At 47.3% G+C, this 14,391-nt stretch overlaps 1 protein-coding gene across 4 annotated transcripts in view; it reads right to left on the minus strand.

Annotated features, from left to right (window-relative positions):
• The window catches only part of POPDC1 (popeye domain cAMP effector 1), a 38,146-nt gene that overhangs the window by 5,413 nt on the left and 18,342 nt on the right, over positions 1–14,391 (minus strand). For all 4 annotated transcript variants that reach the window (XM_080937824.1, XM_080937825.1, XM_080937826.1 and 1 more), the window contains one exon: positions 13,743–13,884. In XM_080937824.1, the coding sequence (XP_080793950.1) occupies positions 13,743–13,884 (142 nt within the window). The remainder of the gene's footprint in view (positions 1–13,742; positions 13,885–14,391) is intronic.

The following is a 14,391-nucleotide window of genomic DNA, read 5'->3' on the forward strand; positions in this document are numbered from 1 at the left end:
TCAAATGCGCCCTAGCCTTTCTCTCCCTGTCCGTCAGCCCTGCAGCTTTGCATCTGGAGTGGCCCCTCCCGACCTCCTCACCCATTCTTTGTTCCTGCACAGGATCCCTCCTAAGTCCTCTCTTCACCTCCTTCCTGTCTCACAACCAGGAGCCGTGCACCTCTCCTTACTGGAAAACAAGCCCCTGAGGGTTGTTTTCACCACATCCTCTCCCTAGGATGGCCCCTCACTAGTATTTGTGTGGTGATTTAAGAAAAAACGCCTCCCACCAAGCACTCTGCAGAAACTGTCAGAAACTGAGATTGGGACATAGGAAGCAAATGTGGTCGCCACACTGAATCCCAGTCAAACCCGACCCCAGTGCTGGGGCACCACCAGCCTTCCTTTAAGTTAGGTAGAGCCAGTGCTGGTGAAATCCCACTCGGACATTCCTCATGCGTGGGTCTCAAGTCTGAAAACATTTAAATCTCTGGTCTTGATCACTACATATGAGGTCTGCATTGTGCTGGGGGCGGGAAACAGGATGTACCTTCGTGGTGCTTAGGACCCCTCCCTCACTGCTGGGCACTAGGACTCCTCCCTCACTGCTGGGCACTAGGACCCCTCCCTCACTGCTGGGCACTAGGACCCCTCCCTCACTGCTGGGCACTAGGACCCCTCCCTCACTGCTGGGCACTAGGACCCCTCCCTCACTGCTGGGCACTAGGACCCCTCCCTCACTGGTGTTGGAAGACTAATGTGGCGTTGCTTAACACATGGCAAGAACTCTGTCTGTATAGAAAATGTCAGTAAGTCGGCCTCACAGGACCCTCAATGCCTACACCTTCCCATTCTGTCAGCCAGAGCGAATGACCGGATGTGTCAGGCTTATATCCTGGAGTACTAGGCAGTGGGCATGCAGTGTCAGCACCTGGGTGGCTGAGGCAGGACAGTTGTGAGTTCAAGGTCAGCCTGGAATATACTGTAAGGATCAGATCAGCCATACACCTGTTCCCTACCCTGAAATACACACACACACACACACACACACACACACACACACACACGCATACACACTCACATACACACACTCACAAACACACACATACACACACACTCACAAACACACATTCAAACACACACACTCACACATAAACACACACACTCACATACACACACTCACATACACACACTCACAAACACACACACACACACACACACACACACACACACACAAACACACACACACTGTAGAACTAAATGTGGAGAACCTCAGAACTCAAACCAGTCTTCAGAACGGTGTGACGTTCCCGCAGACAGCAGCACACTTGTATTGCTCCATTATCTTCACAGACAATTGAAGACGACCTGAGATTGTCAGAATGGGCAGGACTCCGTCCGTCCCCTCAGGGAGGGAGCCTTTGGACAGACATCCTAGAAGGACAAACCAGGTGCCCCGACAGCCTGCCAGGGTTCAATGTGCGCACAGAACTCTGAGCCTCCGGAGTTTGGTGGCTGAGTTTGGGCGCCTCACACAGCTCAGTCCTCTGGCAACGCAGCTTCCTCGTGTCCCCACCATGGCAGACAAACCCGGAGAGGGACGAGCTGATTACTGGCACTAGCAACTGCCCAGTGCCTCTCAGCTGCCCAGGTCCGGGCTAAGACTCAAAGCCACAGAGAGTGCCCACTCTTGCCAACCACCTCAGCCCAGGCTTCCTGCTGCCAGGCTGACACTGAGGCTCAAAGGGATGACACACAGAGACAGCAATTGGGCAGGGTCACCTGGCATGGCCTGGGAATGAAGAAGGCTAGCTTTGAAAAGTGAGCCTGTCACATGGTCCCTAGAGGGAGTCTCAGGTCCCCAGGGAGGCCTCTAGGTTAGGGAGGTCTCAATGGTCATTACCAGTGTTGTAAATTACTTTCTCACCCCTGAAATCTAAAACCACATTAGAGTATCAGCAACAAAACAAAAAAACAGGAGGGCACGGCACACTCTAAGAAGCTCTATTACATGTCAGAAGTTTAACCATAACGCTTTCTTCCTCCCAGCTTGACTGGTTTGCATTAACTGTCTGCACTGCAGCATCCCCAGGTTTGCCCAGAAGACCCACCTGCCTTACACCCCTGTGCAAACTTCAGAGGCTGAGGGGTAAATGGGACATACTTTTGCCCCGGTGCCTTTTCCTGTTACCTGCATCCTTCAAAGACGTTACTCCGGGGTTCATACCAACTCTGTGATGATGTTCTATTCCAAATGGGTTGGAGGGGAAACAATTCTTCTATTGCCATAAAACTTCTAGAAAACTGATTTTTGCATTTTCTTATTTAAACTACACTCATTAGGATCGGGGTGGGGGGAAGGGGATGACATTTCAAATGTAAATACAGAGAGTATCTAATTAAAAAATGGAAAAACTACAGTCATAGTTGGGAGACAGAAGATCTTAACTATAAATTATGGCCAGGAAGAGATTATTATAATTACTTTTCTACTATTAGTTCCTAGCAGTAATAGTTACTATAGTTACCTTCTAATTTGCTGCACTGTGACTACTAGTTAGCAGTTTAGTATAAAACGTATGAAATAAATAGTCTCCAGCTGAACTGAATGCGTCCCAGACAGGGCATAAAACCATCACATAGGCACATGAAAAGTTACCTTCGTGTGGCAAAAGATCCCCGTCAACAGAATTCCACACAAGTCCTTTCTCATAAACACCCAATTCACAGAGAAGGTGCAGACAGAGGGGCACCTTGATTGTGACTGGACCCAGGTTCGCAGAGACTCGGGTGAGAAGAGAGAACTGTCACTCTGGGTCGTACTGCTAAGCACAGAAGGAAAACTACAGCAGATGTGGAGGACTAAGGCTCAGTCACATCCTGACCCCAGCAGGAGACACCTCTGCTTGTGCCAGACACCAGAGAGTGACGGCAAAGCTGTTCAGACCGTGGCTCCTGCCTCTCAGAGCACACTGTGAGGTCCCAATGTGTCCATACAGGTCCTCTGCAAACAGAGACATACTGTCCTCCACAGGCCCTTTTAGTGTATTCCTAAAATCTATGGTTAGAACCACAGGACTTTCAATGCGTGGACCAGAGGGATCAGACGTGGTAGTCAAAGCTGATGCCCGGCCAAGGGAACAGTCAGCGAGGGAAATTCCACTTGTCAGAACTCTGTGCCTATTACGTTCGTTTCTATTTCAGTGTGCTTATAATTACCCCAGGGCCCAAGGGCCTCTCCTCTCCTCGGACGATTAGCTGTTCTTAGAGCCAGAGTGAAGGTCATGCCTGCTGCCCAGGATGAGGAAAGGGCCACAGGTCTGAGCTGAAAGGGGTTATGCTTTGCAATAGGAAGTCTGTCTAGAGACTCCTCTTGGACTGAGAAGCAGTTTTAAAGGCATGACACACTTGTCATCTGTCAGACATGGTGCTTAGGTGGTCCCTCTTCCCCTGTAAACTCTCACATTTTCTTAGTTGTTTTCCAAGTGCTATTATGCTTAACCATCTGGCCAACTGCTTTAGCCAGGAAAGTAATTAAAAAAAAAAAAAAAACTTTACAAGGGTTAGGACTTTAATTAGATTATACGGTTTTTGATAACTAGAGATGAGGAAGGATTTAAAGCCTTTTTTTTTCTGAGAAAGAATTAGCATTTATTTCCTGCCTCTATTTATTTATAGACACTGGTTCCCTTTCTTTCCCCTCCTCCATTTCTCCTACCTCTTCTGTTCCCCCTTCCTTTGTTCCCTTCCCTCCTTTGGCTGGGAATCAAACTCAGGGTCTAATACTGGACAAGTCCTCTGCCCTACACGGTTGTTCCTGATTGGGGACTGTCTTAATCAGGGTCTCTATTCCTGCACAAAATATCATGACCAAGAAGCAAGTTGGGGAGGAAAGGGTTTATTCAGCTTACACTTCCACATTGCTGTTCATCACCAGAGGAAGTCAGGACTGGAACTCAAGCAGGTCAGGAAGCAGGAGCTGATGCAGAGGTCACGGAGGGATGTTACTTACTGGCTTGCTCAGCCTGCCTTCTTATAGACCCCAGGTCTACCAGCCCAGGGATGGCACCACCCACAATGGGCTGGGCCCTCCCCCCTTGATCACTAGTTGAGAAAAATGCATTACAGCTGGATCTCATGGAGGCATTTCCTCAGCTGAGGCTCCTTTCTCTGTGATAACTCCAGCTTGTGTCAAGTTGACACAAAACCAGCCGGTATAGGAACTCTGAACCAAACCTTTCTGCATAAGACCATTGAAAGGTGGCTTTGACTTTGGCACCCAGTTCCCTTGAAAGATTCAACGCTGACACCCTGGAACGCAGGGCAAGGATGGGGAGAGTAGCCGGGATAGAACAGGCTCTCAGGAAAAGCTTCCTCTGGGTACTCCCTGACCAGGTGGATGGGTGGTCAGATCCTCAGCCATGTGGCATCCAGTGTGAGCAGCAGGAACCCCAAAGCCCCCTTTGGCCTGTGAGGCTGAGGAGAAGACGACAGACCGACCTGGGCAGACGGAGAAGGCAGGTTCCGGAACGACAGCCCTGCCACGCCCCCGAGAGCAACTGTACCAGAGGAGGTTGGAGGCTGGCCGTGGGAAAAGGTCTCCGAGAAAAAAAATGTGGAGCTGGTGGGGAAGAGTGGGGACAGCAGAATGGGAAAGGCGGGGATAAGAAAAAGTGGCACCTAAAATAGCCACCAAACAGCATGGCTCCCACCCAGGGGCCGCAAGAAGCAGTAAGTCATCTCCTCTGAAGGGACAGACTGATTGGTTCACGAGAGACACCGGTGTCCTTCCTTTCCGCTAACGTACCATAGAGACGATGTACCCTGAGAAAGTGGAATTTTCCCAGAGGTGGCATGCTAGGGAAAAGAAGAGTCTGGGGCCCTACTAGCCAGGGGAAGGGGAGTTCACACATTTGACAATTTGTCAGACCATCCTACAGGAGAAACTGAGGCCAAGAAGACAGAGATGCTTATTCCACACCCTGACCTGGGCTGGTGTGTGCATACCTGCTGCCCTCTCTTCAAATCTAAACCTCCGGTCAGAACGCAATGGTGATCTAAGCGGTGTCACTAAACTGCTCCCTCCTCTTCTCAATGTGAGGAGAGGGAACTGGGGAACTGTCTCGAACGGGCCTAGCTGGTTAAGGCTCCAGGGCCCACGCTCTGACCCTGACACCCTCCTGCCCCTCCCCCACACCCCTCCCCCCTCCCCTGCCAACAGTCTCCAGGGAAATCGAGGCAGCACAACTGCTTCAGAGTGAAAGTACCAAGGGAGCTGCGGCATCCAGGGGTGCGAGGCAGGATGAGGGAGTCTCTGATGCACAGCTACCTGTGTGCCAAATACTGCGCAGTGGCCGGAAGAGAGGATTCTGAAGTTCTTAACCCAAACACAAGATATACTCAATCCAGTGGTTTGATTGGCTCACCCTGCCTAATGCTGGGACCCTTTAATACATCCCTCATGCTGTGGAGACTCCCAACCATAAAATTACTTCATCGCTGCTTCATACATTTGCTAATGCTGTGAATCCTAACACGTAACTATCTGATATGCAGGTATCTGGTGCGTGACCCCCAAAGGGGTCCCCAAAACACGGTTTGAGAACAGGTGACTTAAGGTGGAGGCCAATCCCACTGTCCATGTGTGTATCACACTGTCCATAAACCTAGATAGATGTTACATGTCAATCAAACAAACCTTAGGCAACACACAGCTGTAATGCCAGAACTTGGGAGGCAGAGGCAGGAGATCAAGAGGTGAACTTTGTCTACATAAAGGGTTTGAGGCCAGGGATGGCTATGTGACCCCATCTCAACAAACGAACAAACAACTCCCAAGCTCCTCCAAACTATCCAAATGTTTTAAAGCTTATGGCATAACTTTTCTATTATGAACAAGAGGAAAACAATGTATTTGGACTTGATAGGACACAAATGGTAAAAATAATGAATGTAGGAAGAACCTACTACCTGGTTCTGCATAAGCCACAATGCCAATGTTACCAAGCAGGGTGGGTTTAGCTGTAGTTATAAAAGAGACCACGCAGCAACCATGAGAATTTCAGAATGAAATAGGGCAGCCTGGCAGTTTGAAAGGAGGAACTGGGAAAGGTTGCTGCATCAGTCACTTCCTTCGTTTTCTAGTAAAAAAAAAAAAAAAAAAAAAAAAAAAAAAAAAAAAAAAAAGCACAACAGCAAACTAAGGAGAGAAGGACTGGCTTTGGCTCCTGGTCAGGGAGGGACAGTCCACTGGGCTGTAGAAGGCACAGTGGCCGGAGCAAGAGCCTGCTGGTCACATTTGCTTTCAAAGTCAGGAAGCAGAGAGAAGACAGAAAATGGGGCTAAACTACAGACACTCAAGGACATGCTTTCTCCAGTGAGGCTCTGGCTCTTACAGGTCCTACAACCTTCCAAACCAGAGCACCAGTTGGGAACCACATGTCCAGACACTCCGGAAGACATTCTATACCTAAGCCACACAAGGAAAGGGATTGCCAATGTCTGCATATTCTTCAACACGCAAAGAGAAGAGAAAAGGGAATGTGTCACTTGATGCTCCAAAGGTGAACTCCGAACAGTAAAAATCTATTGACATTACAAAGCTGAGCAGCAAGAGGAAGAAGGGGTTAGATGTGAGCCAAATTAGGTCAGAAGAGGGTGTGAACGAATAAACCAACAAATAACAGCCAATTATCGATCGCGTTGAACAATAGTTCCTTAGGAGAAGAGCTAAAGCAAAGCTGGAAGAGATCAGCTTTTTATTGTAAGATTTCCTCATCTGCTACTTAATACCTACGTCTAAATAATAGCCCAGTTTCCCTTTCGGGGTCTTTCATTAGCTCAGGCTAGCCTCCTCTGTCTTGCTATCCGCTTGAGTTTGGGGGATTATGGGTACGCACATCTGGTTGCTTCAAACTTTTTAATTTAATTAAACGGAGTCAGAGAAGAGACTTTTAAATGTATTTGTTTATGTGCATGTACTGTTTGCTAGGTGTGTGTACATGTGTGTGCGTATGTGTGAAGGTGAGAGATTAAACTCTGGGTGTCCTCCCTGAATGGTGACAACATCAATAAAGACGCTAATGTGGAAGAGGGAAATATCGTGGATTCAGCAACTAGATAAAGAACGACAGGCAAATAAAGAAAACCAGGAGAGGAAGAACTCATCTTCCTCAGGAATGAGCCCACTAATTGGTTATCCAAAGCCAAATGGTCAGTGCTGAAATCATATACGTACAAGCAACAACAAAGGAACACAGAAGGTGTATTTATAACTCATGAGTATACAGCAATTGACATGTATAATGATATATTTATATACCTATGATAATTAGATATGAAGAGAACATGAAGTTTCGAGCAAGTGGGCTGGGCACAGAAGAAGTTGAGAAGTGGAAAGTTGAAAAGGAAAGTGGAGGGGAGTGATGCAATTACATTTTAATTAAAAATAATAATAGGTGTTTATTCCAGGGGCAGGAGATACGGCTTACTAGCTAAAACCACTGGCTGTTCTTCAAGCAGACCTGGGTTCAATTCCTAGAAGCCAGGCACCTAAAACCTGCCTGTAATCCCATTATCAAGGGCTCAGATGCCCTCTTCTGGCTTCTAAGGGCAATGCACTCACATAGTGTACAGGCATTAGTGCGGGCAGAGTGTCCATGCACACAAAATAAAATTAAAAGCCCTCAAAAAAAAAAAAAAAAAAAACCACTGGGTGTCATTTCCCATCACTTTATATTATTTTTTTAATGTTTTGAAACTGTTTTTCCAACATGTGTGTGTTCATGGAGCCATGGAAAGGGCACCGGGCACCTCCTCTGTATTTCTTTGAGGCAGTGTTTCTCCTTGAGCCTGGAGCGTTTGGTTTCAGCTAGACTGACAGTCTACAGAGGTCTTGCGATGTCTACCCACCTTACCTTTTGAGACAGACTCACCGAACCAGACTGGCCAGCAAGCTCTCAGGCCCTGCCTGTCAGCGCCCACAGCTCTCAGGTTGCTGACGCACTGCCAATGCAGACTTTTTAACGTGGATGCTGAGGTCCAGACTACAGTCTGCATTCTTGCACAGCCGATACCTCACCAACTGAAGCATTTCTCCATCACGCCTCTGAACCTCTTCGCTAAGAGGATTAGCCATGTCTCACTATATGAAATCCTTGTATTGCCACCCTACAAGCTAAGAAGGTACTCTGTGGGAAGAATAGCCAACCACTGGACGGAGGAGGGCAGGGGCCATGTGCCGTAGCACATCCCCTGCTGGCTGGGGATCAAGCAGAAGGGCTAAACATCACATGCCTCCATCCTAAAGGGTCAACACACTTCCTCCCAAAAAAGTACTGTAAGGACTAAACTACATAAAAAGTCAAGATACACCAACCGAAACAGCCCGTCGGAGCCCGAGTAAGCTGATGCTCAAACTGACACCGTGGCTTGCAGGATTCGAAGCAGCACACGACCCTATGACCATGACCAGGTGACAACGTCCCCAGGCTGCTCCTTCCTCACCACCAAAATAGGGCACCACTCCCCCACGCCCACCCATCACTTCCTCCTCCAGGTGCCTCCTGTCTGTTACACCTGCTATTTCTCCGTATAATTGTCGAGGCCCCTGTTTGTGAGTCTGCTGCTGTTCCTCGTGGGCATAAGTATGATATGGGCCGAACGGATGATTTCATGAAGCCAGCCTTGAAAGTGAGAATGCCCCCCCGGAATCTATTCCACGTGGTGGATGGATGAGCTGTCGACGAGAAGCTCATATGGTAGGCCTTGTGACCACTGTCTGCAGACTGGAATTCTAAGTGGTGAGGGCCAAACATGGCTACACCGCTCGCTCCTGAGCTACACTGCCTAGGGTACCACCTGAGGCAAAGCAAGAGCTTTTCGTCTCAGTAAGAAATCTCTTGTTTATCATGTCTTTAATGACATAAAGAGGAACTAAGAGGAACAGTCCTCCATCGTTGGTGGGATTGCAAACTGGGACAACCACTCTGGAAATCAGTCTCGAGGTTCCTCAAAAAATTGGACATAGTACTACCTGAAGACTCAGTTATTCCACTCACCAGCATATACCCAAAAGAAGCTCCAACATATAACAAGGACACATGTTCCATCATGTTCATAGCAGCCTTATTTATAATAGCCAGAAGCTGGAAAGAACCCAGATGTCCTTCAGCAGAGGAATGGATACAGAAATTGTGGTATGTATACACAATGGAGTACTACTCAGCTATTAAAAACAATGACTTTATGAAATTCCTAAGCAAATAGATGGAACTAGAAGCTATCACCCTGAGTAAGGTAACCCAGTCACAAAAGAACACACATGGTATGTACTCACTGATAAGCAGATACTAGCCCCCAAAATCTCTGAATACCCAAGAAACAATTCACAGACCTTATGAAACTCAAAAAGAAGGAAGGCCAGAATGTGGATGCTTCAGTCCTTCTTAGAAGGGAGAACAAAACACTCCCAGGAGGAAATACAGGAACAAAAAGACGAACAGAGATTGAAGAAAAGATCATCTAGAGACTGTCTCACCTGGGGATCCACCTCATATGCAGCCACAAAACCCAAGCACTATTGCTGATGCCAAGAAGTGCTTACTGGCAGGAATCTGATATGAATGCCTCCTCAGAGGCTCTGCCAGAACCATATTGATACAGTTGAGGATGCTTGCAGCTAACTGTCAGACTGAACATGGGGACCCCAATGAAGGAGCCAGTGAAAGAACTGAAGGAGCTGAAAGGGTTTACAACCCCATGGGAAGAACAACATTATCAACCAAACAAACCTTCCAAAACTCCCAGGGACTAAAACACCATTCAATGAGTTCTTATGGAGAGACCCATGGCTCCAGTTGCATATGTAGCAGAGGACAGCATTGTCTGGGATCAATGGGAGGAGAGGCCTTTGGTCCAATTAGGGTGCATTTTCCCAGTATAGGGGAACGCCAAGGCACTGAGGTAGAGAGGGTGGTTGGGAGAGGGAGCACCTTCATGGAAGCAACTGGAGGAGGAAGGGGGATGGGAGTGGGAGGAAAGGGAATAACTTTTGAAATGTAAATACAGAGAATATCCAATAAAATCAATTACTATCAAAAAGAAAAAGAAAGAAATAATTCTATTTCAGGAAAATAAATGGTTTAAAATAACAAACTCATTTGAAGAAAAGTCCCAACTGATAGTATCCAAAAATATCTGGATTTGAAAAAAAACAGAAACTAAACAACTATTAATTAATTTAAGTTAAAACAAAATTCTGCAACTTTCAAGGAAATATAGCAAGCTCTCCTGTTGCTATGACAACGCCTATGCTTGTGCACACTCACTAGCAACATAATTGCCACTGCAGTTCATCTGTGTGAGAGACAAAGAAGAAGATGGAGACTCTCACACACTACAGTGGGGAGCGGAAGTCGGAAGACAAGATGGCGAGTTCCCCTTACAATGACAAACACTCACCGGCCAGCGGAGAGGAGCCAGTTCACACTTACGTTCAGCACAGCATCATGCACACTTACACACGTTAGCTAGTTTGATCCTTTTCTTCCATCTCACAGTTCCACATGCAAATGGGAAACACATCAAATGAAGCAAGAAGGGGAGTCAACAGAGTTGACAGGAATCTGAGCTGCAGAGTAACCACAGGACTGGATTTTCCTCAAGCTGTCGCAATGCCTTTTACCCTCCAGTAAGTGACAGTTGGGAGCAGGAGTGGATCTGTGTGATCAGAGTACAGGTCTTGCTGTGAATCTGACTTTGAGTCGTGTAAGAAAACAGCACAATCTAGTCAGTGGGAGTGGTGGGAAGTTCACCGAAACTGTTCCTTTCAAGTCTGTCTTCACCTCTTTGTGAGCTGCATCTCTGCCTCTGTACTGCTGTATGACACTGTGAAGTATGCTGGTAGTGTTATACCACATTCTGGCCAAGATCTTTACCAACGTCCCCACCGTGATCCATGCAAGCCCCCCCGGCTGAGCTGCTGTTGGATGGATACACAGACCGTTGCTACCACCCCCACATGATTAGCAAAATCCCAGAATACAGGGAGCTCTGGGGCCTCCCCAGCAGAGAAGCTGGTAGAATAACCACACAGGCGTCACCTGAAGTGTGTTAAAATGTGAACTCCCAAGCAGGACAGCTGCGTCAGGTATCACAACTCAGGAATGTGTAAGAATCGATGTTCTAGGCTGGGAAGCAGGTGGTAAAGGAGTCACCTGACAGTCACGAAGTCCTGAGTCCAGTCCCTAGCACTTCAAGACATCAGGTTTGGTGGCACTCATTCAAAAATCCAGAATTTGGAAGACAGAGCCAGGAGAAAGAGTCCAAGGCTAGTCTGGGTTACCTGTGACTCTGTCTCAGAAAAACAAACAAGCAACAACAACAACAACAACACAAAACCTACCAACCAACCAACCAACCAACTCAAAAGAATTTTAAAAGAAATCAATGCTCCATAGGCCAAAGAATTTTGAAAGATCAGGAAAGCCCCTAAGCCCCTAATCTGTGAGACTGGACACACACACACACACACACACACACAGAGAGAGAGAGAGAGAGAGAGAGAGAGAGAGAGAGAGAGAGAGGAACATACACACAGAGAGAGAAACACACATACACAAACAAAAACACATACACAAACAAAAACACATACACAAGCACACACACACCCCTACCTGTTGACACGGTAACTGCTCTGGCTGGTTTAGAACACCCAATCACAAAGCACCATTTAGATGGTACTTGCATCTTCCCCCCTTTTTAAAACAAAACATAATTTTGAAACAGAACCTGTTTTAAAATGGCAACTTCCCTGTTTCTGAAAACTATTCAAACTATCAGGACACTGGGACAGACCTAAAATCCTTAGCCCAGCTGCTTAAATCCCTCTGCCAGGTAGCTAGCTGGGATTTCATCTTGTGCCCTTGACTGCAGACAAATCCCAGCCCCTTCATCTTTTCAAAATGCTGGTGTTGTGACATTAGCTTCTATGCCCAGAGGGTAGTAAGGCTTTTCCTGAGGACCAATTCTGTCTTACAATCGTTGAGTTACATTCAGACCAGACCCCTAAATCTGTATCCCGACAGGGACTGAGGTGAGCCTTGAGTACTGAGTACGCAGGTATCGCTAAGTTCTACCAACTTCCTCATCTGTAAAGCCAATAGTCTCTGGGCTAGAACAGGGCACTGCCAACCTTCACCAGCCCAGAGTTCACTGGCTGTCCACAGGGGTGGTGCCGGGTAAATGGTACCCATTGTCAAAGGGATATGCACCTGTCACTCTGGGGTGGAGCTTTAAGATGCCTTTTCTCTGCCACAGCCATAGTAGCTGCCCTCCAAGTGCTCCCTCTGGCCGGGCCCTGGGTTCTGGAATAAGGAGGGCCTGGCAGAAGCCTTGTGTGGCACCCTAAATTAAACCACACTAGAATAACGCACAGCCATCTTTAATTTCGCATGTGTGTTGGCCTTGAGGTCCCCTTTCTGTACGCAGTACGTGTCTATCTCCACTTTGGTCTGAAGTTTGAATCTGAAGGAGTCAAAACTCTGCATGGTATATGAAAAACCCACTCAGTCCTTTCCCTTGTTTCTAATAAGCAGACAGGGCCTTAGGTAAAAGACGCCCTTCCTACAGTATCAAAGACAGGAGTCTATGTAAACCCCACTTAAATAACTACTGTGTTTAATACTTCCACCCTAACTCCGTTGCTTCCTTACCCTCCCACTTTGTTCAGAGTGGCACACAGAAGCACCTGCGCCTAGCTGCTTCTTCCCGTCTTTCCACGTCACCTGAGCTTTCTATGATTAATGTACATGGCCCCCCCCCCCCACTGCTTGTTCATCTGTCTTGCGCAATTCTCCGAAGAAGCCAGAAGAAAACCCTAGAAAGGAAGAGGTGAAGTTCTGTCTCTCCCAAATGCTAGTAATATGGCCTTGTAAATTCCAGCCCGTTCTCACTGAGCAAAATTTAGAATGTCGTCCACCTCATGCAGGACATTCAGACACATGACCGTTCACACTGACAGTGCAGGGTGAGGGTTTGGATGTTCAGATCCTTTGCTTGGGAGCACACCTGGACATATGTAGAGCCTTAACATTTATACAAGGGAAGAATGTGTCTGCTTTTATGCAGAAGCACACCACGATCCAAAGCTTTCCTACTTTCAAAACAGTTCTTACGTCGCAAGCAATGGATTCCTAAAATAACTTAGTTTCTTTTCACTAGTCTTACTAGTTCTGAACATCTGTGTAGCACGTGTTCTCCATGATGGTATGAAGCACATGGGAGAGTCTTGGCAGCTTCTCGGTAGTGTACGGATGTTACTCACTTGGGTGTTGAGGGAACACCTCCAAGAACACCCTGAAGCCTGCTCACCTTTTAACTCTTGGGTGCACACAGGGGTGAGCAGCCAGCCATCAGCTGCCCATGAACTCTCACATACTGCTGTGTCTCTCACTAGCGCTGTGAGAACTACGACATCAAGCAGCCACCCAACCACATGGACCCATGCACACCACTCCAGTGGCCAGATCTAAGCCAGATATATGGCAAAAAAAAAAGAACAGTTTCAAAGAAAAAGTGAGCAGTTTCAGAAGCAGAATAAGAGCTCTGAAGGTAGACTTGGGTCTATATCAAACACAGGGGAAGTAGTTCCTCTAGGCTACCAGTTACTTGAACAGTGATCTATCTGAACCAAAACGTTCCGAGTGTCTGTTCTAGTGACAGCTATCCGTGCAGCGGTGAGAGTCAGTGCTGTGGGAACTCACGGAGAGAAGCTGTACTGGAGGAGCCCCGCAGGAAGTGGTGGAGGCCGTCCTCGCCGTCGCTGGAGCTAGTGATGCTGTTTCTCATCTCCAGCATGGAGATCTGTGTGCTGAGGCTCATCTGTGGCTCCAACTTCTTAACTTTCTACAAAGCAAGGTTTCAAGATGAGACATACATTCCCTATAAGCAGCAGGTACCGCCCTTTGATATCAGTGCCCCCCCCCACTTATAGATCAAGTGCTCTATAAATGTATGTTCTGCCTTTTATTGGCTATTACTTTAAATGCGTTATTCTAAAACGTATAAATATGAATAATCTACGTATTAATCTGAAATAGTAAGCACTCCTTCTTGTGGTGTTAGGGATCAAACTCAAGGCCTCTCGTATAACAGGAGAGCACACTGCTGTTGAGCTACGGCCCAGCCTTAACCTAAGGTGAGAAGCACCTGGACAAGGGAACCTGGTAGGCCCATCACGTTCATTGTTCCTTGTAGGTAGCACATCTCACAGGAAAAGCCTTTTAAAAGTCCTCATCTGTAATTGCTTTCATTTCCTTCTTAACGAATGCAGAAAACTAAGCCGCCCAATGCTCTGAAAGTCTATCTTCTCCCGGTCTCTGGGTTCCTGGGAGACGTGGAAGACACCAAGGC

This window comes from Micromys minutus, assembly GCF_963924665.1.
Source record: "Micromys minutus genome assembly, chromosome: 25".
NCBI classification, from domain to species: domain Eukaryota; kingdom Metazoa; phylum Chordata; class Mammalia; order Rodentia; family Muridae; genus Micromys; species Micromys minutus.